The following is a 27685-nucleotide window of genomic DNA, read 5'->3' as shown; positions in this document are numbered from 1 at the left end:
GTACATTTTTATAATTAGCCTTGTGGTATATTATGTCAAGCCAATTCTTGAGCTATCTTTTTTTCCTCCAAATAATCCTTAAAAGGTTGTATAATATTTCATCTGTTTTTAATGATCTTTATATATGTTCTGTGTGTTCCAGTGAATGTCTGATTGAGGTAGAGACTCAGAGATGCCTATATATGATCATTAAAACACTATAACAAACCTATTGTTGACTGAAAACGTTTGTGCAGTATGCTATAAATTATTTTAATCATATTATCTCTGCAGAAAAGCAAAGAAACATATTTCTGAAAAAATAATCTTAAAATGGCTGAATATTTCAAGATAAAAAGCTTACAGATCTCCAAGTTGAGTGTCTGTACATTTGCAGTGTTGTAAATCCTATTTAATGTCTCACATCCCCTCATATAATGCAAGGTCGTTTAATTTCTAAACACACTGAATTCAGTCTCAGAAAAACTGTACTATTCAAAATAATGAAATGACCTTGTAGAGTATATTCAGTATATAAAAAAGTACTTCAGTCTGAATTTTGAGTCAGGATTCTTCTTCAAAGTAGCATTGAAAAAAGTCTCTTAATGTGTGAATGAGTTTGATTGGAGTCGTTATGTGTGGGAAACATTTACTAAGATGGCCACTTCAAGAATAGATTGTATGTGAAAGAGTTTTGCGTGTGCGTGTTTGTGTATTTACATGCATTACCTTTGTTCAGTGTCTTTGTCTCCACATTTCAGCCTCATTGACCCTACATCCTGTTATAGCTTTGGGCATTTTAGTGTTTTCACACGCTGGTGCAAAAACAACAACATTTCTAACAACCTCCAGTGTTTGCCATCAGTGTCTCGGTTACTGGAAATCCTGGGATTGAGTTAACTTACAGTAATAGCACACCTGCCACAAACACACTCATACACACAAGTATAAAAATGGACCACAACAGGGTGAAAAACAAGTCCATGACAACATTTTGCCATCCGCAAACCCCCTTGGCCCTGGGCAGCTCTGGCCAGGGGCCAAACCACAGCGTCCTGACGTACAGTGCAAAGCTGTCTGTTGTCTCTCCCATGTGTTACTCACCATCTACTGCTGCTCTGTGATTGGACAAATCACAACACAGACAGCTCTTCCTCAGGGTACCCACCTGTAGCATTTATACCTTAAGGGGAGGGGTGGGACCTTTCCCAACCCTGATGAGTCAGGTAATTTTGGTGTGGCCAATGTCAAGTTCAGACATCTATGGATTTCAGTGGTTGCATCATTTGACAATTTTCAGACACTAGTCGGGGTACATGTGACTAAGTCTCTTTTTGAAATATATACTACTTTATAGAATGATGAAGCACTTTCCACCCTCATTTTCTGAATGTTTTTATTGCTACTGTGGTAAGCAGAGAAAGGGGAAAATATTGCAAAAAAGTTTCCTTTGCCCAATTCATTCTGGCAGCATTTGCATTTTGTTAACCTCTATGTGAAAGACCTTCACGAGACCAAAAGATCCAATCAGTCCTTTGTGAACTCTACAGCAACCTCTGTTTGAGTGCACATTTTATAATGGTAAAAACTTGACCAAGGAAGCATATGGCCCTGAGGGTCTAGCTTCACATTTTGACATCTTTCCTCACTCTCTGGGTCCAAAGTAGACTACTTACAATGTTAAAAGCTTGTTTTAAAGTTTAAGCAAAACTTTTATCTGTCATGTCAAGAGACTACAGAGATGAAAAAGTGAATTGACTTCTACATTTGGATTTGACTTCTACTTTTATACATGTCCCGCCAACACTCAAGAGTTGATTTTGTTGTTTCTGTTCCAATAAGATGAATACTTATTGTGTATGTGCTCTTCTTGACAGTGTACTAACTGTTTGTTTCACCTTCAGCCAGGCACCAAGGCTACCCAAAGCAGGTGAAACTATCCACGGTCACAAGTTTTTCATTGGATTTGGAGGAAAAGGGGCCAACCAGTGTGTACAAGCTGCAAGACTGGGAGCCAAGACCGCCATGGTCTGCAAGGTGAAACACAACAACATGTTTAAACCCATCCACTTCTGCTGTAGGAGGTTTAATTATTTATGTGGATTTGAGGTATCTTAGCATGAATTTGGCCATGAATGTAGAAAAAAACAAACTTTGGCTCATCCACATCTTATTCAGTACAAATAATCAGCCATTAGCTATAACAGTCTGCAAACTACTTAACAACTCTAACTCCCAAAAACCTTCGTTCACACTTCAGTCATTTTACAACCTCAACTCTCTGTGGCTCATTTTCTCTTGATCAATACCATACTGCATGCATATGCCCACCCACGCTTGCACTCGTTCAAACAAGCCTATTCCCATACCATACAACCCCAAGTCTCCAATCAGTAAGTCTGAGAGTGGCCTTTCAACCCGAGCACTAAAGCACCGAAGCCCCACCTCTGTCAGAACAAAGAGGCCCGATCGATAACAACCTAGTGCGGGAGGAGCTCTCCGGGCATGGGGAGAACCCAAAAATAGACACCCGGGCTTGTCAAAAACATCCAAGACGGAAGGCCGCTCTTCAAAGAGAATGGGGCCAAGCAGCCAATACCATCCCAACCCATTATCACAGGCAACTACAAGTGCCGGCGTTTTGGCACGTTTTTTGGAAAGCGTGGGTTCGTTGTAAGCGCCTCGGGGCAAGGTGGGGACCCCTTCTACAACCCAAAGTAGCTACAGATGTGGACATCCCAGTGCGGATCAGGGGAAGAGGGGAAGGAGGGAAAGAAAACGAAAGCGAGGTGGGTATGAAGAGGCGTGAAGGCGGGGTTATCGTGTCTTCAAGGCTTGGCGCAGCTGGTCGTGTGTTTGCACGTGTGTGCGTTTGTTGACTTTGTGTGTTCGTTTTTACACATTTTCGGCGGCGGCACCATGCCAGTATGCTGGCAGGGCACACGAAAAACCAACTCAACAGAGGTTTGAGTACACTACTTTTCAAAAGTTGCCGCTAACCAAGTCTGACCCTGCTTGACACTCTCTTTGTTGTAATCGTTTTGCCTTCAATGTTTTCTAGGTTGGTAAAGACTTCTTTGGAGACAGTTATATCCAGAATTTCAAGGACAATGGTGTACACACAGGTAAAATAAGACTGTTGTTGCTTTACTCGCCGCATTGGATTCCATTTTGATAGTGCATGGCAAAAAGATTCACCATTTAAAGCATTTAGAGCAATGATTTCTCATAATGCCATCTGTATTCTGTCAGTTTTTTGATGTTACTAAAGTTTTATGGATGGTTTATTATGTTTCTCTGTTTTTAGAAGAACCAAAAGTTGTAGCCAGTAAAGGTTAAACTTTTAAGACATGTTTCTCCTCAAAAGTTTTTCTTTGTAAACAACTTCAGATGCCTGGTTGTCATAGTCACAAGAACGGGGCACTACATATAGTAGTGTTTAGTGTCTTCATATTTTATCTTTAAGGTGTGTCTGACGAAACCTTTGTGTTCAAAATTGTTTGTGCAATAAAGACAAATGATGGATGCTTTCAGTTCTGACTTTACTCCTTGTGTCTTCCTTCCTGTCTCAGATTTTGTTGGACAGACATCTGAAGCAGCCACTGGAGCTGCTTCCATTATTGTCAATGATGCAGGTAAATGGTTTTGCCTTTTGCTAATACCACCCTACTTAAAGCACCTTGTAGAACTGGTCTCACACAAAAACTGAGTGTGCTCTCCATGCACTCTTTGTTACTCACACTGATGCCTACACATATGCCCACAGTGTGTACCTACATTCATCTATTGACTCACCACTGCTTAAGTGACCATAGTCATTGGATAGACACACACTCACTCATATAAACAGATGCTGAAGTACATCAAACCACGCTGAATATCTGCAGATTCTGGCTGTCAGCTGATGTGGACGTCCTTTTGCATTTGTTACTTTTTTTTTTTACCATATAAAAATAGACAGGAACTGAAGAAATCTTCATATGAGCATACATCTGAACACTTAGGAAGTAATAATTCATTATAGTTTTTCTTCTTTTTTGTTGACTGTGGGCAGGCGAAAATGCCATTGTGATTGTTGCCGGGGCCAACATGCTGCTGAACAATGAGGATCTGCAGAAAACCCTCCCATCCCTCATCCATGCAAAAGTGCTGGTGTGCCAACTGGAGATTAGTCCAAAGACATCGTTGCAGGCATTGCAGATGGCGCGGGAGAGTAAAGGTCGGTGAATGCACTGTATGTGACAGTAGCTCAGTAATAGAACGTTAAGGGGTCAGAATGTCATTGGTCTATGATTTAAAGGTATAAAAGATGTTGTCTCTCATTTCTATTACAAAGCAGGTTAAAATGGCATTACCTTAACATTGTTCATTGTTAATGTTACTGGTTACTTGGGTCTTCAAGGCTTAATCAGAGCTTGTAATGCTAATATAAATAACAGCTATTTGTTCCCTTAAATAATAATTAAAAAAAAAAAATAGGCTTTTCAGATCATTTCCGAAGATCGGCCAAATAGTGGAAGGTGTTACAAATTAAAAATGAACAGCCACATTTTCAGGATTTTGGCTTGAAAAGTGCATAGTTTTCAAGCTATTTGTTAATTCTAAATCTAGAGCAGACCTTATACGGATAAATGGTAACAAAATATGTAATTAATAAGGAGGAATAAAATGTATCCCGAACTAAAACAATAGGAATAAAAAAGTAAGAAAGTAAATGTGTCATTTGAAAAGAGACTTGTCTAACTTCTCTTGCAGCGTAATCTACTTCCCTGCTGAATACAGTTTTCCAAGCATTCCTTTTTGTTGGCAAAATGTGACAAACTACATTGCTCCTGTCTTAGTCTTCCTTCACAGTCCTATTAAGCCTGCAGGCGAATGCTGAAGTTGGTTTGCACACACTACGGAGCTCCCTTCCTCTGTTTCTATTGGCCAGAAGAACACCTCCGTCAGTCATCAAACACTTAAAGTTAAATAACCACAACAAGGTGCATGTAACTCACATAAGTCTGATGTTTTGAGTCTAAACCAAAAGTAATGAATGTAAAGATAGATTAAATGAGGTTTTATTCCACTATAGAAAACTTCAAAAGATGGTCAAAGAAGCTGCCATATTTGCTTCTGTGACAAGCCACGGAGTGGAGCGGTTGAGACTCATCTGACAGACTCTTAACAGTAATCTGTAAATTAATTAAATCACCTTCCAACCTCTCTAAAAACACTTGACCAGCCAAAGCCTTCCATTACAGGGATTAGCCTGTAAACAGTAAAGAGAAGGTGCAGAAATCTGTTTTGTTTTGTTTGAATTACAATATGAAAAAAAGGTAATTATGACATTTTTTACTCAATAATCAAATATCTGTATTGTGCATTGTGTTTGATAGCCTGCCACATGGTACAGTATAAATTCAGACTTATAATTGACCAGAGGGAGTTTGGTCAAGGGAGCCATTCAATAGTGTGGATTTTAAGGGAAAAAATCCTTTCATATTATCAAGAATTTCATGGTTGTTTTGCTTCCTTTCTTCAGAGGGAGCAAATTCCAAGTCCTACATCAGTCTGTACAAGTTCAGCAGAATGGTCATAGATTGACACCCTTCTTCTTCCTTGCCTTCGGTCTTCCACCTTTGGTGATAACCAGGTTACTGAGCTAATCATCTCTAACAGCGTCCTATTATTAGAAGCCTTCCGCGTCATTGGAGACGTCTGGGGAGCCTCTCGCCCCTGTCATCAGTGCCTGTTGCCGCTAATCACTCGCTGTAGGCTGCCAAAACGAAAGAGTCGCATCCATAACCACGTTGCAGATGGGATACCCAGATGGCCTTGCCGAACGCCACTTTCTTCTTCCCAGAGTCCCCCTCCTCACTGTGTCGACCGTACCACGGGAATAGGCTCAGCATGCGAGCGAAGACGCTTGGCTAAGATGCCACCTCGGCGCTGCTGCACCAGAGCATTGCGTAAATGGAGTTCTCTAGAGAGAATGAGTGTTAATGGGTTTGGCGGCAAGGATTTAATGACGCGGGGGTGAAGCGCCGCTCAATGTCACCATCGAGCCACACATACGCAAATGTCACCATTGGGCTACACATACTGCAGATGCCAGTTCTCAGACACTCGCAAAGGCAGGCTTTTAAAAAGAGATTTTCTTTTTCTGTGCTATTACTTGAAAGTAAAACATATGTGTGACATAAATTACTGAAAAGTGTTCTGTAATATTGTTAAGGTTCATGGATATAAATTAATTCTTGATAAGAGTTATGTTTCACTCTTATGTTCATCTTCCGTCTTCACCCCCCTTTTTCTTGTCAGTGCGAGAAGCTGCTTTTATATTTCTCACCAGATGCAATTAGAGCCTCTTAAACCCCTTTCACATACTCACTGATGACTCATTTCTTTTGTGTGTATGTGTGTATATGTGTGTGTATGTGTGTGTGCACATGCATATATCTGTGTGTGTGAGTGATCTATGTGTCTCTGCCCTTGTTTTCCATCCACCTTTCTTTATAAATCGACCACAGCAACAAACTGCTGTATTTTTGGACTTTGTGAACTGTTTTCCCCAGCTTGCTTGGCTGCCTCTTCGTGCACATGTGCGACCAGACTTTAAACCTCCAAGCAAAAAAGCCCAGAGTCATGACACACACACACACACACACACACACACACATGCACACATGCACACACACACTCCTGCCAGACGTGACTCAGTATGCACACTTCCCAGTATTACCACATCTGTCCCAGCAACTGCAGTAAGACATCAAAATCCCAGTTGTGAATGTAAATCAGCCTCACCACGTCTGTGTGAATCTGAATAAAGACTTTTTGTGCAACTTTTCAACTCAGTGAGCCTGAAAAAGAAATTTGGTATTTATATAAATATTTATATAAATATGGAATTAAAATGAAAAAGGGCACAGTAAGGACAGTTTAGTTGAGGATTAATTTTCATATAATAATTGTGATAAACAATTGTATTTTTGTTCATTTCGTGCCACCGGTATAGTATAAGTCAATAAGTAGATTATTTGCACATATATATATAGTATATCTAATGAGGTAGAGGAGCCGTTTATTAACATTGAACACTGGAACACATAAATAAAAAATACAGTCCTGTTTTCCTTTTAGGCTTTTTAAACAAGAAAACTGCTCCGAGCAGACTGGACTTCAATTTGCAACATTTCCTGGAATTCACAAAAAATACTGATAAATAGAAGGCACTCAGAACATTATTTTGGCCATAACAATCACAGTAAAACCTTTTAATACACAATGGGCAAACTGTGCATTTATACCTCTATGTGACTGCTGAAAAAGATACATAACGCCAACAATAATCTTGAGTTTTCGGTCCAGGATTACCTTTAAATTATACTGCTATTAAATTATTATTAAGTGTACAGCACAAAGAGAGAACAAACCCATATGTAACCTTAACATTTACTCATTGATTGACTCATTGATCCTGTTCATACAAATGTGCAATTATGCCCAACATTTTATTTTCCATTCCAGAAAGCAATGATTCAAAGATACATAAAAGAAATAAATCTGTGTACAAAATCTTGACATATAAACATTTAGTGACACTTTTCACATTTTTGTGGCAAATTTGAATAAAATCAGATGAGTTTTGACTGAGCGAGGTTTGATAAACATCCAAAATGTATTGATCAGTAGTAACTATAAACTGTACTATAAATTGTAACTATAAATATAACCTCTGTGTTGCTGTGGTGGAGGTAATAACAGGTTCTAGTAAGAGTGAAGAACCTTGAGATGAGAGGGGCACAATGACATGAAATCATTTAAAGGGAGCCAGTCGAATCTCACACTGTAAATTATATCAAAATGTGATGAAGGAGCATCTGATATTTCAGTTGATACTACCCTACTGTATTTCCACAGATGAATAGACAGTTATTGCAATTATACAGAATAACTGTAGTTAGCTGATATAATTGCAAAAAGGCAATTATGTAATAATTGCCACAGGCCTTCTTATAGGTGTGTTGCTTTCAGGATATGTTTGAAACTGTCAGGGTCATCAGACACTCCTTTCCACTAACATAGAATCAGTGCTGAACCTAGATTCTTGGTTCTTGTGTCAACCATTGAGACTTTTGTATTCTGCAGGTTGGAAAGAGAGGATAGAGATGGCAATAACAAAGCAAAAACCCATGGAAAAAAAGAATGCTCAGTAACTGCTGACCAAACCCAGTGTTTGGTGATGACTAACCCATAAACATCCACCATCGAACAAAATTGTCTACTGTTGTAAAATGTTTAATACCTGTTGATCCACTAATCATATCAATACATGTAAATAATTGGTGTAAAATGCAGTTTTTCATTTTTTCATGGTCATCAGATATGATCCATTTGGATGTTCAGAGGCTCTGTAGTGAACGCAGAAACACCATCATCTTCTGTAACACTGTATCACCAGTGTAACCCATGGAGTTTGAGAAATGACAGTGAATGGACACACTTGGTTGATGTTCAGTTAATGATATATTTTACTGAAAATGTCATTTTTTTCTTCAGTTTTCTGTGTTTTTGATATAATAAACTTCAACTAAACTCTGAGCTTTTTTGAACATCTACATGATCAGTAAATGAAATGCAGGAAAATACATGAGTTACACTGAAAAATGCAAAATACAGGGGATAATGTTATAATAAATGGTGATAAATCACTTAAAGGGGTCATACTTTGCTAAACCCACTTTCATTAGTCTTTGGTTCATTTATTTGTGTATTTGGACCCTAATAGTTCAAAAGTTCAAATTTGAACCCTCCAGGTGCTGCAAAGCTATCTTTATATTCATTTTTGGCAAAAATTGAGTGGATTTCTACAACCCGTTTTAATTCCTGCTTAATTTGTTATGTCTATAACTAGTTACGTCACAACATTTGCACATACAGTATAAGGTTAAGACTTCCAATAAACATTTCTCCAAGTACGACATAATTGTTTGTCAGCAGCAGTGGTTGTAGTCCATATTGAAAATATGTCCAAACTTCGAGCCGATTACCTAAAATGTTCAGTTGTTGGCTGAACAGGACAGAGCAGCACAGCCAACAACCTGGAGGGGGTGTGGCATGAAGTGGCTCATGTGCATTTAAAGGGCCAGCACTCAAAACGACCATTCTGGTGTCATTGCTCAGAAATAGGGCTGAAGATGGACCTGTGGAGTTGAATTAATGAAGAATTCAGGCCCAAGCAGAGCATTTACAGTTTACGTAGACCACATTGAAATGTTTTAAAATGCAGAATTCCATCTAAAAAAAAGCAAAATATCACTCCTTTAAGAAGGGGTAAAATTCATTTAGGAATTGCCATATAAGTAGCACTGGCTTTTTATGGGTTAAAACATCTCCTGAGTTTAAAGTCGAGCTAGAAAGGAGCTCAAAAAAGTAAGCAGATGGTTTCATTTAAAGACAAGACCAAATAATAAACATACTTACAAAGTTACCTATATTACGGTTGGTTTTATATCTGCACCATCCTCTGTTAATGATGCGTACATGACTAGAATGGCTCCTCTCAAAACCTGCAGTAACACTAGATGGCCAGTCCAACATTCTAAGAGTTCTGAACGGAACATGTTCAAGAACGAGAACTAATTTGGCGGAAAAGTCCTGGTAGTTTGCAGCACAGGAACCTACAGTATGTCTGACTATTTTCTTTTGCCACAGTATGACTATTAAAATACGGTCGTGGAAAAAATGATCAGACCATCCCTTGTTTTCTTCAATTTCTTGTTCATTTTAATGCCTGGTACAACTAAAGGTACATTTGTTTGGACAAATATAATGATAACAACAAAAATAGCTCTCAAGAGTTTAATTTCAGAGCTGATGTTTAACCATGGTTTTCTTGATAATACCCAAAATCACTAAAGTTCTTACATCAATAGCTATGGCATTGTACTGCCAAAAACAGTGCTTTTAGGCATTCCATGTTAATTAGAGTTACTGCTTGATTGATTGCATAACCATTGTTTTTGATGACTTTCGATGGTCGAATCATTTTTTCCGTGACTGTATGTATCATCCTCGGTACAAACATAGAAAGTTTGGAACTGGTAACAGATGCAATTATGGTCGAAGGAGAAGCTTAGAAGTTAGACGCTGTGTGTCAGAGAGGTCACTCTTTTCAGAAACCAAAGCCATGGAAACTGATGTGCAGCTCATTTGACAGAGACGATGCGGAAGACCAGATGGAGGGAGTCTGGTGTCACAGAGTTTTTTTTTTTTGTTTTTTTTTGTATGTATGTGTATGGCCTTAGCTCATTTGGGTATATATACAGTACAGTATGAGTGCACTGAAAAGGAGAGGGAGACACATTATTTCCACTTTCACTCACAAGTAGCCGAGCATCCACCTCAAAGCGCCAGGTGGCCAAAGCCCTGCACAAACCCACGCAGCTGCTCTCTTATGTGCCCACGCAAACACACACACATATACACACACCAACTAGGCGCACACTTTTGCACAACAGACTTTGATGTCACTAACACTGAACATATATTTCCCTTGCACACACACACACACACACATAGAAGCACACACACTTGCATGAGGCTTTATTTTGTACACAGAGATATCAGAATTAATCGCTTCGTCAAGCTGGGCTTATCCTCACACATACACAGAAACCATGGTATTAGATGCATTAATGCTTAGTGCTCATGAATATGCATAAGACAGTGATGTGCAACACGTACAGAGGATTACTTCTGACAAACACTCTTGCTCTCTCGCGCTCTCTCCCTCTCTTGTGCTCCTTAACACACACAGAAAGGGTCACAACTCATCTCACCCACACACTGACACACATACTGTATATTGTAGGGGTTATATGCCTCGTGGTGAATCTTTTTCCATACACACAATCCAGTGACTTCAGGGGTTACAGCACCACACACACACACACACACACACACACACACACACACAAAAACCTACAGGATCCTGAGAGGCCAGCTTTCTTCTCCAGCGTTCTTTTCCGGGGGAATGCTAATTTAATCGTTTAAAAGGTGTCTTTTTATAGAAGCTTATCCACTTGAGCTTTGCCTGGGAGAGCAATCCCCAGTGGTAGTCCACTAGCTTTTGTTCCTATTGAAAGTTTAATTAAGGTAATGCCAGACCTTGACAGTAAAGCTTGCAACTGGGAGGGGGGGGGGGAATCACACAATTGTAAAACGTGTCTCTGAGGGACACTGTCACAACTGTATCCGTTTAAAAGCGACTTGACACCTCTAATATATTTGTCACAGTTGTAAATTACTGCATTTTTTTCCACAGTGACCTTTAGATGAGTGGCTCTGACACTGTGGTCAAATTAACTGCATTTCTGTCTGGTTTCTTGCTACAGTAAAGACAGTATTCAACCCAGCGCCGGCCATTCCTGACTTGGATCCAGAGTTCTACAGAGTCTCTGATGTGTTTTGCTGTAATGAATCTGAGGTGATGAGTCACACACACATACACACACACACACACACACACACACACACACACACATGCACACATAACTCAGTATTTATCACAGCAGCATTTTCATCCTCATACGATTGTTCTCACACACACCAGCACACATTTACAACTAAGTGATGAGGAAACTCAAGCAGTCCTACACAGCAAAGTTGTGCATATGAACTTATGATTGTTTACTGTTAAAATATGTTCAACAACGCTCTTTACTTTAAAATAGTTGTGCAGTTGTGTTTTGTGGGGCTGGTAGAAATATTTTGTTGAAAGGTTTAGCTTTACCTCCTGGGTCATGACCCCTCGCCAGCACATCAATACCCCCGTTCAGCTGCACATGTAAAGCCTGCGGTATGAGCAGAAGTGTAACAAATCCCTCTCTCCACCCCTTTTACGGTAAAAACCAGTGTCATGGCACCTCTCGTCTTGACTGTCAGGCGATGACAGATGAGCGACAGGGGGCAGGGATAGATGGGAATCGTAGTGAAAACAACAGGGCAGATGTGCTCTTCGGCTGAGTCAGCCATCCCCGAGGGAATACGGTGAATGGGAGTTTGCCTGGGAGCCTCTATTTGATGTGGTGATGTGGGGCGGAGCGGCACTGCAGCCAGGTGTGGGGACATGAAAGGGAGAGTTGACGAAAGCACATGTCTTCTACCTTTTTTTTAAGTGAGGTCATGGAGGTACAGTCATGTTATGCATTATGCAGTATGCATGGGTGGAAAAACCTTCAAAACACATCAGGCAGCCTCAGGATTTCCTTAGATGCTGCCATTTTACCAACACACAGGTCAAAGTAATTATCTATACTAGATCAGTTAAATTTATCAATGCAATCATATTTATTAACAGCCAATAATCTTATAACAAAACTATACAGGCTGCAGCATCTTATCCTCTATTCTTTATTTTATTTGATATGAACCTTTGGGCAGTTTGCACACATCACTTTTAACTGAGTCGTCTGTTTTCTGACATTTCTGAGGTAAAAAGTAATTCATTTATCTGTCAAAATATTTGTCAGATTAATTGATCATAAAAGAGTTGCAACTTCACAATACACTGTAAATTTTTTTTAAACTTCTATTTATCCAAGTTTCATGACAACTTTACAAAAAGTAAACAACAAAAAACAGTTGGTAAAATTCGAATTATAAAAATGCTACAAGACTAGTTTATGTAATATATGCTTGTGCAACATCACTAGCACACTGAGGGAGTACATAATGTTTGTACAATAGCTCATATTATATAGTAAAATGCGACACATAAGTATGTGAGTCAAGAGTATTATTTCTTTACAAAGTGTAGAGGAAGACACGCAGAAAAAGCAAAACAAAACAAAAAGTGACAGATATCCATCATGTTATGCATTTAAGTCCAAATTATAATGCACTCCCAAAAGTTCCAGTCGTTTCCTCTGTTTCTGCAGGAGAATATGAGTCTTTTTGATAATATAGTGTTGTAGTTTTACTAGGATTACAACTTCTGACAACAGTGATTTCCACGTAGGATGGAAGGAGGGTCTCAGACCCTTTTAACCATTATGGTTTTCCTTGGTAGCATTCAAAGTGACTGGGTCACATCTTCAGTTTCTTTAAGAAAAGCAGGGCCCTTCCCTAGCAGACATATCAGTGGGTTTACTGGTACCTGTTGATTTATTGCTGTACTAATACTTCAGCATACTGCCTTCCAGAACAACTGGATTTTTTCGCTTTCTGACAAACAGTGCAACCTAGTACCTACACAAGATTTACATTTGGGACAGTCTGCTGAAGTTCATGTTTCATATTTATTTTAACGACACTATTTTAGAAATGTTAATATTTGATACAATTCACCAATTGCGCTGTCATTTTTTAATTTTAGAAGTTCTCATGTTGCTTATAGAGATGACATAACTGAGTTACTTTATTTATTTAGAATATACTTAGACTCTTTTAGCACTAACACAGATCACTCAACATAGGATTTTCCATAATAATGGAATATTTATACTGAAATGTCCTGTCCTTAAGTAGACAGTCAGAGATTACAGACCCACACCCCTTCCATCATATGTTGTGAATGCACTTAAAGAAACACATAGGAACACCCTTCATTTGGAGGATTTACAAATGAAAATATGCTGTTAGTTCTGGATCAGCAACGAGTTCATCACGTTGATAGGTATCGTCATGCAGCATCTGTGTGATTTGTCAGCAATAGCTGCTTTTATTTCTGAGAAAACAAAACAAAAATGTCCAAAAGTGCCCAATCTCTCAATGGAAGAATCCTGTCTAAAATTTCAGAACCTGTTTACAGACGATCAAGGCCTGCTTTGTGTAAAATGTGATGTTCTATAGATTTAGATTTTGAGTAACAGGCACTGACAGTACCTTTGTACTCTTACTCCAAGGATAACAATAGGATCTAAAAACATATAGTTTTGTTTAGTCAGGTATTTGATGAGACGTATGAACATGTTTATGTAATTTCTAGATCTTATTTTTTATCACCTTTTTATGTAATTGCTTTACATTGTTTTGACTGATGACTTAACCTGGAGAGTTTCTATTCAATTCAAGAATGTTTAGTCTTTAAAAAGTTATCCTTAAGTTTATCCTTTTTTAACATAATAAAAAAGAAAAGCCATTATTGTCCATAATCTGTATTTAAATGTTAAAATAAAAAGAAGAGATTTCGTCATTTAAGTAACAAGAGTATCTTACTCTAATTTTTTTTTTTCGCAGAAAAATGTGTATAAGTGCATGAATTTTAAACCTAAGCGCAATAGTAGAAACAATAAATCTATTGCTTGTTAACAGATAAAATGACTGTGATGAAAAAAAAATGTATTTCATTATTAAATAGCCTGGGGCGACATGCCTAAATATACACATTACTGCAAATCCACCCACAATGTCAATGATAATAAATACTTACAATAGATACACTTTAGAAAATCGGTTCTAACTTGTGTGTCTGTGGGTGAACCACACACACACACATACACACACACACACACACACACACACACACACACACACACACACACACTGGTATAATTCACCTCTCTCATATTCTTGTACACAGAGGGAGGTAGATTGATTCCCTGCCCTGGTGTGAAGCTGATGACTAACAAAACGGCTCTTTTTCTCTCCGTGCATCCGACTGCAGCAGGGTGGCTGCGGGCTCTAAAAGCACCGATACACTCTGCGGTTTATTTTTGAACTGTCCAAGGTCATTGTTCAGTTTGACAGATCACAAGAGCGAAGAGGTGGGGGGGGGGGGGGGTGATCGCATCCTCGGACCCCTATTCAGCACTGGTGTCAGCCGTGTCTTGACCCTCCCATGTGGGGTAATCTGGCACACATTCCGTACAGGTGTGTGTGTGTGTGTGTAAGCTTGTGTGTGGTCTCACTGTACCACGGACAGGATAATGGCAGGAGGGGTGACAGTGGGGGCTTAAGGATGACAAAGTGCAGGCACTCTTTGATCCTCAGCCCACATACTACGCCAAAGTGCTTTATAGTGAGAGGAATTATCTTTGATGTCCACCTGAGGACATTGTGTGCCAAAATGGATCCACATTTCTATCATCGGCAGATCTAAAAGAAAATCTCACACGCAGTTTTTTTTTTTTTTTTTAACAAGGAATATGCCACCAGCATAGAATCACAAAGAATGTGTTGTAGGGTTTTATGTGCTACTATGCGACTGATATTTTTAGAGCCGAGTGATCTTTGATCTGTAATTGCGGCAGACAATTAAAGGGGAAGTCCACGCTAAAATATAATTCACATGACAATTTCTTTAATCTTCTTTAGATCACAAGAAACACTCAAGGAATCACTCAGATTTTTTATCAGTCACACTTTTTATCATTATTTTAACATGCAGCTACAGTCTATAAAATATGTTTGGTTTTTTTTAGAGATATTTAAACTATTATTTATTATTAAATTCATGGTAGTATTTTTATTTCTTTTTAATAAGCATGTTATTTTATTTTTGTCCATTGCATTACCTTAAATTTAGCGCACTTTGAAAATGTGTTTGCCAGTGTGTATGTGGGCGTATTCGAGGATTTACAAGACAGAAAGGAGAAGACAAGGGCAACCACAAATTCTAAATAGTCTGGTAATCACTGAGAGGCTATAAATACTCAGACAAAAACACAAAAATAAAGGAAACAATAATAATTGACCAATCTTAACGCTGTAGATTTTCACCTCGATGCACTAGATACCTGCTTTGAATAGGAAAGCATTTATTTGATTTACTTTTTATACATTTTTTAAAATATATTTATAACCATTATGAGCTTGCTATTGAAAACATGGCAAACAAACTAATATTATTGCTTCATCAGGATATTTTTGGAATATTCTCTCAGCATCAATGTGTGAAAATGCCTAATAAAACAGCTATTTTTTTTAAACAAGGAGGCCACTTATAGTGTTGGGAGGATCTATGAGTTTCCTTGAAGTTCCCCAAACATCAGCTGTAGGACGCTTTGGGCTTTATCACTGTTTAGTCATTCTGGAGCCAACACAGTCAGAGTCTCTTCGTGAATCTTTGGCCCGCAGTTTGCTGACGGATTCAGCAAATCCGTAACAGACTGAATGTGTTTTATGAGTCTGTCTTTGCACGGTCAGTGTGTAATTAAGAGCTGACTCATACCACAACTACTAATGCAAAACAGTAAACCCTCGCAAGGAAGCAATAGAGGAGTAATAAACTACTAATTAGGGATCCTTGGACATAAATGATTGTGAAAGACTTAACTGTGTTCATTAGGGGGACAAAACAAGCTTTTATTTTTCCTAAAAAAAGCACAAACACAAAAAAAGCAGAAAACATAATCTTGCTCGCAAACACTGTTTTTGCTTTGGGGAATTTCCATCCTGTAGTTCTTTATTTATCCCCCTAGTATCCCACACCAGCGCTGGTTTTGCCGTATCTTTAATTTTAATTCCTAACCTCTGATTAACTTGGCTCCCTGGCCATTTGGCACAGGGGAAAATGTCACAATGTTGTTATAATTCAACTGTGCGCGCTCTAAATAGTGCAGGTCTTTAATATCTTTACACAGGCTGAGCTGCTGACGGGCTTCTCCGTTGCCAGCGTGGAGGAAGCGCATCGGGCCGCTCAGGAGCTGCTGAGGCGAGGCTGTGGGTCAGTCATCATCACCTTAGGACCCCAGGGCTGTGTGGTGCTGGAGGCACAGGGGTCCGCCTCCAAGCACATTCCAACCACGGCGGTCACAGCCGTCGACACCACGGTAAGGATGACACACATGCAGATACACACATTTATAATCAGGTAGGTATTTTTTTCTCAGTGAGTCAGAATGTCTTGTTCCTCCACTGTGCAGATTGATTTCTCATCAGGATATTTACACATTCATCTGCTGAGTAGGGAATATTTCTCTGTATTCACCAAAAATCTGTCATGGACCTACAAGCATAGACTTGCGACATTAATTTTAAAAATTGTACAGCCACTTCAGTGCAAAGTGAAAACTTAAAGCCGTTACACTAGCTCTTGAATCAGACAGTATTTGCATATTCAGTGAGTCTGCATTTTTCACTGACAGGTTTTTTTTAATAAGGTTGTAGAATGTTTTTTTGTGGAACAAAGATGAAGTGAAATTACCATTCAAAGCAGAATAATATTACACGCCTGAAGGTGATCTCTGAAACCATGAGACTGAACTGTTAGGAATAAATGAACAGGTTTGTCCCTGTAGTTTTATTCAATCAAGTGCATCCTTACAGACCAATGAGCTCAGCTGTAGACTATGCTCCTTGCTTTGTTGATTCAGAAAAAAAAATTAAGAAAATAAAACCAAAGGCTGCTTTTTTTGTATATTCACCAAAAGTAGGGCCAGTCAATTCAATGAATCAAGTTTTTGCTTCAACATCAACATGGAAAAAAAAGCATCAAATGGAGGTTTTAGTACACTGTCTGTAGACATTTTGTGCTTGACATCTCATCAGTTCACTACAGGGCTTAAATGTACAGACGAACAACCATTCACTCTCACATTCACACCTATGGGTAATTTAGATTGATTCTTCATTTTATTTGAAAAAAAAAAAAGCAAATAATTTATATTGACACCAGTGCAGTTGATATATTTTTGTTCACATTGGAGATATACAGCATGTTATTATGTTTTATGATGTGGGCAGAAAAAAATGTTAATCACACAGTTTACTGAAAAAATCAAGATAAATTTATATTTATATTTTTTTGTTGCCAACACTCAAAAAGAAACATTTCAGAAAGCTCTTTGGATTTTTTTAGAGACAAGTAATTTTTTTTCCATTTTATCACCTTTTATAACTTCTATATACATATGTCAGTAATTTCATTATTTGTGTCATTTTTTTTTCCTTGTTAGCAAGAAGTTGCACTTGTAGCAATTGTTCCATGTATTTTAATTTTAAATAGCTGAGATGATGGTAAAAACACTCACCATAATAGGAAAATGTTAAAATGCTTTCCCTGGAAAATTATGTAATGCTGCCCACTCCTTAGTGCACTATTGACTTAGTTTTCTTATAAAATCATCCTTTTACTGCAATAATGGAGCAACACTTTTATATTTCTTTTCCATAACAAAACCTTTGCCCAGCCCTTCATCATCATCACCATCATCATCAGCAACTTGTAGTACTCTCAGATCAGTCGGCTGATCCAGTGAAACAGTTTTAGATCATTTGTGATGCGATGACCACCGGCCGTTTCCCCTCCCTGATTCTAATCTTTAAAAGAGACCAGCAATGCTTGACTCATTTCACACCGGCCTCTGAGGCTCACTGTCGTCACAGGATCCTCGCTTAGATGTTTGCATTTCCTGTCTCTGAGGGTTTTGTGGGCTCTGTGTTCTACCAACCACATACGTCATTACCTAGAGGTGTTAATCACCTCTTTGCACTCTCCAGGTTTGATTACAGTGTTTTAATTGTTTGTGTAATGGATTATTTTGCTCAATAGTTCCCTTAGGTACTTTTATTGTGCTGTAATTCCCAAAAGCTGTTTATCATGCTGTATTGTAAAAACATGAGAAAAACAATTCCAAGTATACAGGTCTGGATTTATATGAAACCCACATAAGACCTCATGAAAAAAAAGAAAAAAAGGAAAGGCAGTAAAAAGTGAGGTTTAAGTGTGTAACAGACTTTACAGGAAGTGCTTTTTAACCGAACAGCCACCTCTACTCGTTATCCCAGGTCACTTTGACATTTCAAGAACAAAGGGCTCACTTTCTTGAATGGTATCTGACCTCCTCTGTGCCCTCTACATTCTGAAACACACACACATAACTATCCTTATTCACCATCTCACTGATTCCCAGTAGCCCCCAGGAGAACTTAGCCCCCCATCCCGCCCCCATCCCGCCCCCTTCCCCCCTCTTCTCCCGTGACTCACCCCTTGGGCCTGCATCAGTCAGCAAAACGCTGCACAGAGCCGCTGTGGTCGGGCCTGCTGCATGTCCCTCCTGCTCAGACGCACACACATGCACACACTCTCACCCCACCCCCTGTTTTCTTTGATGGGCCCATAAATTCTGGAGTGTTTAACTCTTTTGGACATCATAATCCCTCTTCCAGTAAGGGCCTTTCTTTTTACTGGTGAGAGGAAAAAAACCACAGGTTGTTATCATGATCATTATTCACCTCTCTGAGCCTGTTCTGGTAACACAGGCCTCTTAGTTATGATTACCACTCCTGTTTTTTCTGCTTTGATTGTTTTTGTTTTTTTTTTTCTTCAACTGCAGTGACAGAAATGTACTTGAAAGATTGGCGCCATGCTTTTTAGCACCAGGCTTTTCTTGTTAAGACACTAAAGCACCATTTCCAGTTCAACCAGTATCGGACTATGAATTGAGGCTGTATTTTAGACTGTGATTCTTCAGTATCAACACTGTGAGTCACTTGCGGTTTCTCGCTATTGCAGCTAGGCTACTGTTCAGCTGGGCGCCAGGGGTGCCATGACCCACTGCTGAAAGGAACACAAACCAGCCTCACACCAGTCTAATCCAAAAGCATTTGGTCACTTTGCTCCGACTTTCCCAGATGGATTGGATTTTTATTTTCTTGGTTAATAAAGTAGCTGTACGGCTGCTAAATCGTTTAACATTTTCTTGACTACAACTCTTTCATCACCCAGCACCCTGCTCCTCCTTCAACTGTTTGTATAACACATTGTACATGGTATGAGCAATTATGGGCTGAGTCAGGGTTGTGAATCTGGATGAATAACAAAGCAAATCCACTCATCTACTGTGGGTCTCCCCCATCCCTCTCCTTAATCCATTTGTCTTCCTTTTGTTTTAAATTGCGTACAGGCTTCCCTCATTGAGATCAGAGCTTTGGCAGTGGTGTGGACAGTTATGAGGCTGCAGTACACACACAAACATGCACACACCCAGTGTCTTTTGGACCTAGCAGGACTTGGGTGGCCTTGGTTTCCACTGCTCCGGGAGGTCCATGGTGTAGGGCGAAAGGTAGACAATTGCTGTCTAAACCAGACATTACAGCGCTACGGTGGGTCTGGACAGTCAAATTGTTCCCAGTCTTCTCATATGACTGGACACATAAGGACCAATTGCTTTAGTTCTTCTTGGAAGCTTAAGGTAAGAGAATGCCTCTAGAGGAAGGCATTCCTCAGTCTTGCAAATGTTGGGTCAGTATGACACAATAAGAAAACTGCCACATCACCATGTTTTAATGGCTTGCACATGCAGCAACAGCTGCTGTTTAGCCAGATGTGCAGCTCGACTTGTGGCAGTGTGACTTGCATCATCATGGTGATGTTATTCACAGAATGGTGAAAGAGAGCTGAGGAAAAGCACCACCGAGGGATCAAAGCCACGAGGGTCCAAATTGGTCCAATTAAACATGTTTTTGATCTCTGACTCCCCTTCTCTTTCTGTTGCTTCAGAGCAGTCGCCTCCTTTCTGTTTGCGAGTCTTACTGGAAGCTTCCGGACGTGGAAGCCACTGATGTGAGTCATGGCTGCCCCTTAGTTGGTCTTTGCTCTCCCCAGGGTGCCTTTCATTGACAAAAGCTGTTGGCTTCCTGAGCTAACTGCACATAGCTCCTTCTGTCATAGCAGGGTAGGAGTCGAGAGCGCACAAGGCCTCTGGGTGAGAAATACAGTCACAGGTTCTGAAGGGTGAAAGGTTCAGTGGGCACAGCTGACGATGTGCTGCATGCAGCTCTGTCTGTTATTCAGAAAATAAACTGTAACAGCAGCAACCTGCAAAATCTGTGTTTTCTATATGTTTGTTTTTGTCAGTCTTTAGTGCTCAACAGTCATTTCTGTACACTTACTGCGTTGCTCTTTACAAAGATCACCTGTCAATCAGAGCATGTGGGTGCTACTGTTGTCTTTGTCATTGCGTTTTTCCTGTCGATGGGTTGAGTTGATGTATGCACTCCTTTGTTTGTCAGTTCAGTCATAGCAGTTATTGCTTGTGTTAACTAGAAAACTCAAGGAATGTGACCTTTTTCAAGCTTCTGACAGCTGCATGAGTGGTGTTTGGAATTAATAGAAGTAAAATTCTTTTTGTGCTTTTTCCAAATCTCACATTGCTCTCAGCAGGCTGGAAAAATGTCACATTCCTTGAGTGGCATCAGTTAAAAAGGTATTAAATGAGTTCATAATAGTGAATGAGAAAGTGGTTTGTCGATGTTCTGTTGGATCTGACCCAATCAAAAAATAGTTTTTAATTGAATTTTTGCAGGTAGTTTAAAGTGACATAATATATGTTTCATTAATTATGGATGTCTGTGTTGAACGTTGTCATTGGTTCATAAAGTCAGGTGAATGTATGTCACTACAGTTCAGCCTCCACAGTTTACTAAAGAAGAAGCCAATCAGAAATGAATGAGCTCTTTGGGAGAGTGGCTGTTGAAATGCTATGAAAAATGCAACACTTTTCTGGTAGAGCAGCAGAATAAATACAAGGTCCACTTGAAAGGAACATATCAAAGATGCGTTGGCTACTTGATGGCTTGCTCTCTTCTATTGTCATACTTCCCACAATGTCAAACTGGAGAGAACTTTCATTAATTTGGCAAGCTTCTCAAGTGCCATCCAAATTTTTAACATCAGCTTGAGTACCAACGGAGAGCAGGCAGAGAAATGGCACCGAGGTCAAGACGCAGCGGACGCGACGACCACCAAGAGCATCACAGCTCATCCGCGGCGAGCACTTGTGTCATTTGATTGACAGGCCTCCAGATCTAACCTTCACCAAACTGTGTCGAGGGCAGCGGCAGCGGGGCTGAAGGGGGTAGCGCTTGTCAGCCTCGGTGAGCTTCATTCACTGAATCGAATAGCGTCACATGCCAGTCTGAGGGATGAAGACGTTGTTAGTAAGACAAAGGTTGGGTGGTGGTTTGTGTTGTCAAGCGACGCAAAGTTTGGATTAGAAGAGTTAAGTTCTGAGTTGTTGCCAGTACTTACATTTGTTTACACAGAGTTTCCCCATGCAGTCAGTCCTTACAGACATTTCAACTGTTTTCAAGTCCAGTGTTTAGCACAGATTTTCCTTCTTAGGGGGCTTTTAGCAGAAGAAATTTAATTATTTTGCCACACATACACACACAAAAAACATTTCTACCCTTTGTCACTTACTGTAAAAGAGGAAGTTTGGTTAATATGTACCAGTGCACAGTGGAAAATGCATCTATTGTATAAGGCCAAACTGAAGCACTGATGTGGTTCTCCACTGATTTAAAGCCATGTTATTTAAAGAGCTCCTGACCAGGGAGGAATTTTATAGCGATAGCAATCACGGTTTTCATCCCAAGGGTAAACTTAGGCATTTTTTAAACTTGTATGAATATATAAAGGTCTCATATATATGCTCTCATTCATTCTTACACCCTTAAAGAAATACTGTAAATTTCTTACATATTTCAGGTTTAACTGTCAGCATAAAAGACAATCTACAAGTAAAGCCCTTAATAGTAGTATTAGTTTTCACAAATCTGGTTCAGACACACCCTATTGTCGTCTGACGAGACAAAGGGGTTGGTTTTACAGGGATTTAGCTCTAAATTACCTCTGAACAAAAACCAATTTGTTTATGAGATGTTGTCATGTTTCTGATGGAAACATGAAGCAGCATGTACGAGACAGAAATCATAATCATTTACTCATGGAGGCAGATATATTATATACTTTATTTTTAAACTGACCTACTCAGTGCACTCTTAAGTGGGAGTATCAACGCCCACTTAAGAGTGGTGTCATCGTTGTAACCACAACATGTGAACTGGGAGATGTGTCGGAGCCAAAACAGTGGGACTGCAACGCCACTACCTTATTTCCAAATGCTCACTGTATGGAGGACTAGCCCAGCTACCAGACAGGAGACATAAACACACCGTGGGTTTAAACATGGAAATCCACCAGGCCTGTAAAATGGTTCAGCTCTGATCTCACTCTTTCCAGCATCTCCCCAATCCAAGACTCACACCATTGGCGTGCATAAGGATGGGGGTGGGGTGTAATAATCCTGTTTATAAATGTCAAATCAGAACCCATTTCCCTTATATACCGTACTTCTGGTATCTATCATCTTGGCAATCAATAAATGTTAAAAATTAGACTATGTTTTGCAGAAATATTATCAGAGGTCTCATGTACCTTGGTCATAATGGACCCTGTTTGACCCTCTTATCCCCCTTATTTCTTTGTTCCTGTTGCTCTCAAGCAGTGGTCCAATGAGCCTGACTGAGGTCAGGGTCAGGGTCTGTGTTTTTTAACCTGAGTGAATCATTTAAGCTTCACTGTCTGCTTCTTGATTGGCAAAAGTTTGACAAAAGTCATACTCCAAGGCTCAGGGGGAGGGGGTTACAGAGGTGCTCACAAGAGAGTGCAATGAACTCTATTGAGAGCCGAAGTGATGAGTAATGGAGCGGGCTTGTGAGAACCAGCGTCGGGGGGCCGTTTGTGGTTAAACATGAGCGTGTCGCCACATACCATTGTGCCTTTTCCCATCAGTGATACCCCCCCACATGCACACACGCACACACTCCCTCGGCATCCTGTCTCAGCCAACCCCCTCCAGGGCGTAGACTGTACATTCCATCTCTATCAATAGATGAGCAGAGAAAAGGGATGATTTATCTGGTCATGGAGAAAACCAAAGTCAAACTGTTGGCAGTTATGGCAAAGGCCACTAACGGCTGATGATCTAAGCTGCCATGTGCTACCCAGCTGACTCTGAAAGCTCTTAAGTAAACTAAGGGATTTTAGATGATTGCATAGTTGTGTTTGGACAAGAAGCAGAAAGTTTTTTGTTCTATCATTCATCTCTGGAAGTGCATTTCAATTACTTTTCTCTTAGTTTTAGTTGAAGAAAACAGCACTATATACCCACCATGATACTAAACAGGTATTTAATGAATGTACTACATGTACTTTTTATGGCAATAATCATGTCATCATACAGAATAGCTGTGATACAGATGTTACTGTGAAGGAGCTGAGACGTCTAAGTCGTTCAAAAAGACATTGCAGTGAGTGTTTTTCAACTACTTGAGATTTCCAGCAGCAATACAAACAACTGACAAATGCCACAGCACCCTCTACTGTTGACATTTTATTGTCCTGAAAATGGAGCATTCCCTCCCCTTAGATCACCGTGGGTCTTCATCTTGGTGGCTTTTTTTTTTTTTTTTTTTTTTTATGTCTGTTACATGTCCACATTTGCATTGATACCATAAGACTTTAGATGTAATCAGTATGTGTCTCATTAACACTTGTCTTTGCAGCCTTTCCAGATTTTATCATCCTGCTAAATTCTACAAAGCTGTTGTCATATTTTTTCCCAGGGTGCTGGAGACAGCTTCATTGGAGCATTGGCATTTTACATGGCTTATCATCCCACAATACCACTGGAGGAGATGGCAAGGAGAGCCAATAAAGTGTCAGGAGTAAGTGTGCAGGCTGTTGGCACACAGACATCTTTTCCTTTTAAAAAGGACCTCCCACCTGAACTGTTCTGAGAGCAATGAATCAACAGCTTAATAAAAACAAAAAATGAACAACTCCAAATGAATTGTGAACACAACTTTCTTAAACTCCTACTCCGCAGTGATGGACTAGAGTGGTCCTGTTTAGAGATCTAAATAACAAATCAGTAACGAACTACTTAAGATTAATGTTAATAATCAATAATAATGTTACAAATCAGTAACTAACTACTGAAGATTAATGTTAATAATGTAACAAATTGCATTTGTATGAACACTTTGATTTTACGACACTATATATTCTTTTGTACGTATGTGAAGAGAAGCATACTGACAACAAAACAAGAGTTTGTAAAATCTTTTTTTTTGTTTTTATTTTATAATTTTTAATGATTTGAACTTGACAAAAAAACATCAGGACAGGAAATTATCTGTTGATTTAGCTCAAACTAGACATTTCCTACAACAAAGTATCAGTATCATTGTATCAAACAGCTGTTGTCATCCTAATAAATATGTGACTTCATACATGAGTTTTTGTTTTAAATGGTGGTAATCCAGAAACTTGAAACTCTTCTGAGATGTTCTAACACCTTGAACTGGTGCAGTGAAAGGAATGAATCTCCTGAAAAATCCACACTGACATCCTCTGAAAACACCTCAGCCAGTCAGACATGTCAGGTGATTAAACACTTCTGTACAATCCATGACAGGAAAATCTTGTGTTGAACCCTTGCAGGGTTTTACTGTCCATGTATTTCATTGGGATGTTAAATTGATTTGATCTTCCTCTTCTCAAAGAACAGGACATGCTTGTTGACTGAAATAGAAAACAAATTTTACATTTAATTCACAAGGAGTAGCTCACACTGCAAAAAAAAGACAATACTGTTTCAATATAAACATAACAAATTCTTGAAAAAAATAGGCTCTGGCTCTCCCTTTTCTAAAATTAAAATGTTTTAAAGTTGTGATGAACAGTAAATTGCAAATCAATCACAGTTAAGTCATTAATTTATTTTGATAACAAACAGATGCAGGTTGAATATTATCTCAGCTTTTACTTAGCAACTCTTTATGTTTATATGATTGAGTCCTGCAAGAAAATGTGCAATAATAACACAGAATTTCAGTTTTCTATTCTATTGTTATAACCATATCTCAGTGAAAGTGGAAAAACTAGACCATGTAATATATAAACTTCCCAAAAGGCTTAAAGACATACACTGCTAAAGAAGTCTAATGGACACCAAAGAACACTATTTGGCTGTGGAAAAAGTAAGTTATTTTGTTTTGATATTCTCTACATTGATTATGCATTAACTTCTATAGATGGTGCCATTTAATGCTGTGTCTAAACAATATAATTGTAGAGGACAGCCTATATAAAAACCCTCTGTCCTTGATGACAGATCAGTGAAATTCATGGCTTTGAAAAACTTGTTTCTTTACCTGTGCAGTTTTAATAATCATTATAGCACAGAACAGATAGGCCATGCTTAGTGACTTTTCATAAACCTCAGGATCACAGTTAGGTAGCTTGATTAATCTTAAAATTACTAGTGTCAGATCTTACCAAATGGGTCGTGTTTACGGATAACCATCTTATCTTTTAGACGGTTCCTCTTCGTGTTGAAGAAGTAGCCCGTTCCTGCAGCACTCACCATCTGAACCAGGATAGTCCTGATACACAAGGAAATTATACTGTTAATATTACTACTCACATAATATAACCTTATCGTGTGTATAGCTTTGTTATAATTGTAATGAAATAATCGCTTACTTAGATTTTGCCTTGGCCACTAAAAAAGAATAGAGGACATAAGTATTAGTATATCAATCAGGATTTTACAAATATCAATGAACAGGTTAGCAAGCTAGTAAAACACACAGGTTGTGTTTACTGTGGCTAAACTAGCTAGCAATTAGCCGTTAGCTTAAAAGAAAAAAGGGGAATTTCTTTCTAATTAGACATCATCATTAGATATCACATCAAAGACACCACACACTGACTTTGGCACAGTACACCTGGTCTTATTAATAAGCTACTAACACAGTAATGCTGCGAATATTTATATGTTGGTCCTTCACGTTAGCTTAGTCCGTTTAATGGTAACGTTTAACCCTAGCATATGTACAATTTACTAAGTACTTAGAAACAAATTGCTGAACACTTACAATTTACGGTAGTAAGAAACATTTTTGCAGACTTTTAACGCCTTTTATAAGTGGTAATTAAATCATAACTGTTGGCGAAGAGAAGTCACATTGACATAGAGGTAGCAGTACTTCCGGTTTAACAAATACTTCCGGGTTCTCTTAAAGGTACAGCGCACCTGTAATAAACTGGAGTAATCTAAACCTGTACTCCTTTACCAAAGTCATATTCGCGTTACACATAATTATACATTGGGGAAGATGATTTTTATAGCCTAATATGGCACAATAACCATAAACGACTTTGATGCATAATTTTTTAAACTCTCTGAATTAACAAACTGCAGAATAGCCACACATAGATAGATAGATAGATAGATAGATAGATAGATAGATAGATAGATAGATAGATAGATAGATAGATAGATAGATAGATAGATAGATAGATAGATCATCTCACATATGTACATGTCTCTTCAGTATTTATGATGTAAAATAGGAATTTGTGCACAGTTATACAGAAATAGTGGTTGGAATTAGTGAAGGGCGATTCACGAAAGAATCGTTCAAAAGAATCAATTCATTTAAGTGAATGAGTTGAATCGATTCGTGAACGCAACTGAATCGATACAGCATTATTCACACTGTCCCCCGAATCCCTTTAAATCCATGAAAAAATACCAGCATGTGTCCACGTGTACTGTGTGTAAACTGTATGATGTCTTATACTTGTGCTTTGCATTATTCTGTCAAGATTTATGGCGCCGGGGATGCCGGCAGCCTGTTACGTCTTGTGCTATTACTGTAACAAAGTAATTTCCCCATTGTGTGGATCAATAAAGTAAGTCTAAGTCTAAGTCTTACCACATAATATTGTCATAATCACTCATTAAGTCGGAAGCAGAAGTGCTGTGTGACCCACTGTACAGCAGCCGGTAGTCTCCACAGCAAGATCTCTGATTGTATTGTCGGAATAGTTGCCAGTGACAGACGGACCGAGCTGAGGTAGTGAACCGCTGGCTTAGAGCGGCCGAGTAGAGCTGAGTCGCTGAATCGATTCTGAATC

At 39.1% G+C, this 27685-nt stretch overlaps 2 protein-coding genes and 1 long non-coding RNA gene across 7 annotated transcripts in view; 1 reads left to right on the top strand and 2 right to left on the bottom strand.

Moving 5' to 3' along the window:
• rbks (ribokinase) overlaps positions 1-24988 on the top strand; it is a 38238-nt gene extending 13250 nt beyond the window's left edge. For all 5 annotated transcript variants that reach the window (XM_030126664.1, XM_030126666.1, XM_030126667.1 and 2 more), the window contains exons 3-9: positions 1884-2016; positions 3041-3104; positions 3552-3614; positions 4034-4198; positions 11364-11455; positions 16554-16742; positions 24322-24988. In XM_030126664.1, the coding sequence (XP_029982524.1) occupies positions 1884-2016; positions 3041-3104; positions 3552-3614; positions 4034-4198; positions 11364-11455; positions 16554-16742; positions 24322-24495 (880 nt within the window). In that variant the 3' untranslated portion in view covers positions 24496-24988. The remainder of the gene's footprint in view (positions 1-1883; positions 2017-3040; positions 3105-3551; positions 3615-4033; positions 4199-11363; positions 11456-16553; positions 16743-24321) is intronic.
• Positions 21923-24758, bottom strand: LOC115413660 (uncharacterized). Its single transcript, XR_003934499.1, has 2 exons — positions 24692-24758; positions 21923-24637 (listed from the first exon to the last, which is right to left on the bottom strand). It is a non-coding gene; the product is annotated as an uncharacterized LOC115413660 (long non-coding RNA).
• Positions 24817-26757, bottom strand: mrpl33 (mitochondrial ribosomal protein L33). The gene is made up of 4 exons (XM_030126668.1): positions 26641-26757; positions 26246-26264; positions 26039-26145; positions 24817-25282 (listed from the first exon to the last, which is right to left on the bottom strand). The coding sequence occupies exons 1-4, from the start codon at positions 26660-26662 to the stop codon at positions 25233-25235; spliced, it is 198 nt and encodes a 65-aa protein (XP_029982528.1). The 5' UTR covers positions 26663-26757; the 3' UTR covers positions 24817-25232.
• Between the last annotated feature and the right edge of the window lie 928 nt (positions 26758-27685).

The sequence above is a fragment of the Sphaeramia orbicularis genome, chromosome 22 (assembly GCF_902148855.1).
Source record: "Sphaeramia orbicularis chromosome 22, fSphaOr1.1, whole genome shotgun sequence".
NCBI classification, from domain to species: Eukaryota; Metazoa; Chordata; class Actinopteri; order Kurtiformes; family Apogonidae; genus Sphaeramia; species Sphaeramia orbicularis.
This window is presented reverse-complemented; position numbering and strand designations above follow the sequence as displayed.

What these genes read in the sequence shown, in the direction of transcription:
- mrpl33 (XM_030126668.1), bottom strand. Translation starts at nt 26,662, where the DNA reads ATGTTTCTTACTACCGTAAATT. An exon ending in CCGTAAACACGACCCATTTG is followed by an intron (nt 25,283 to 26,038) that starts GTAAGATCTGAC and finishes TTTCTATTTCAG; the next exon opens with TCAACAAGCATGTCCTGTTC.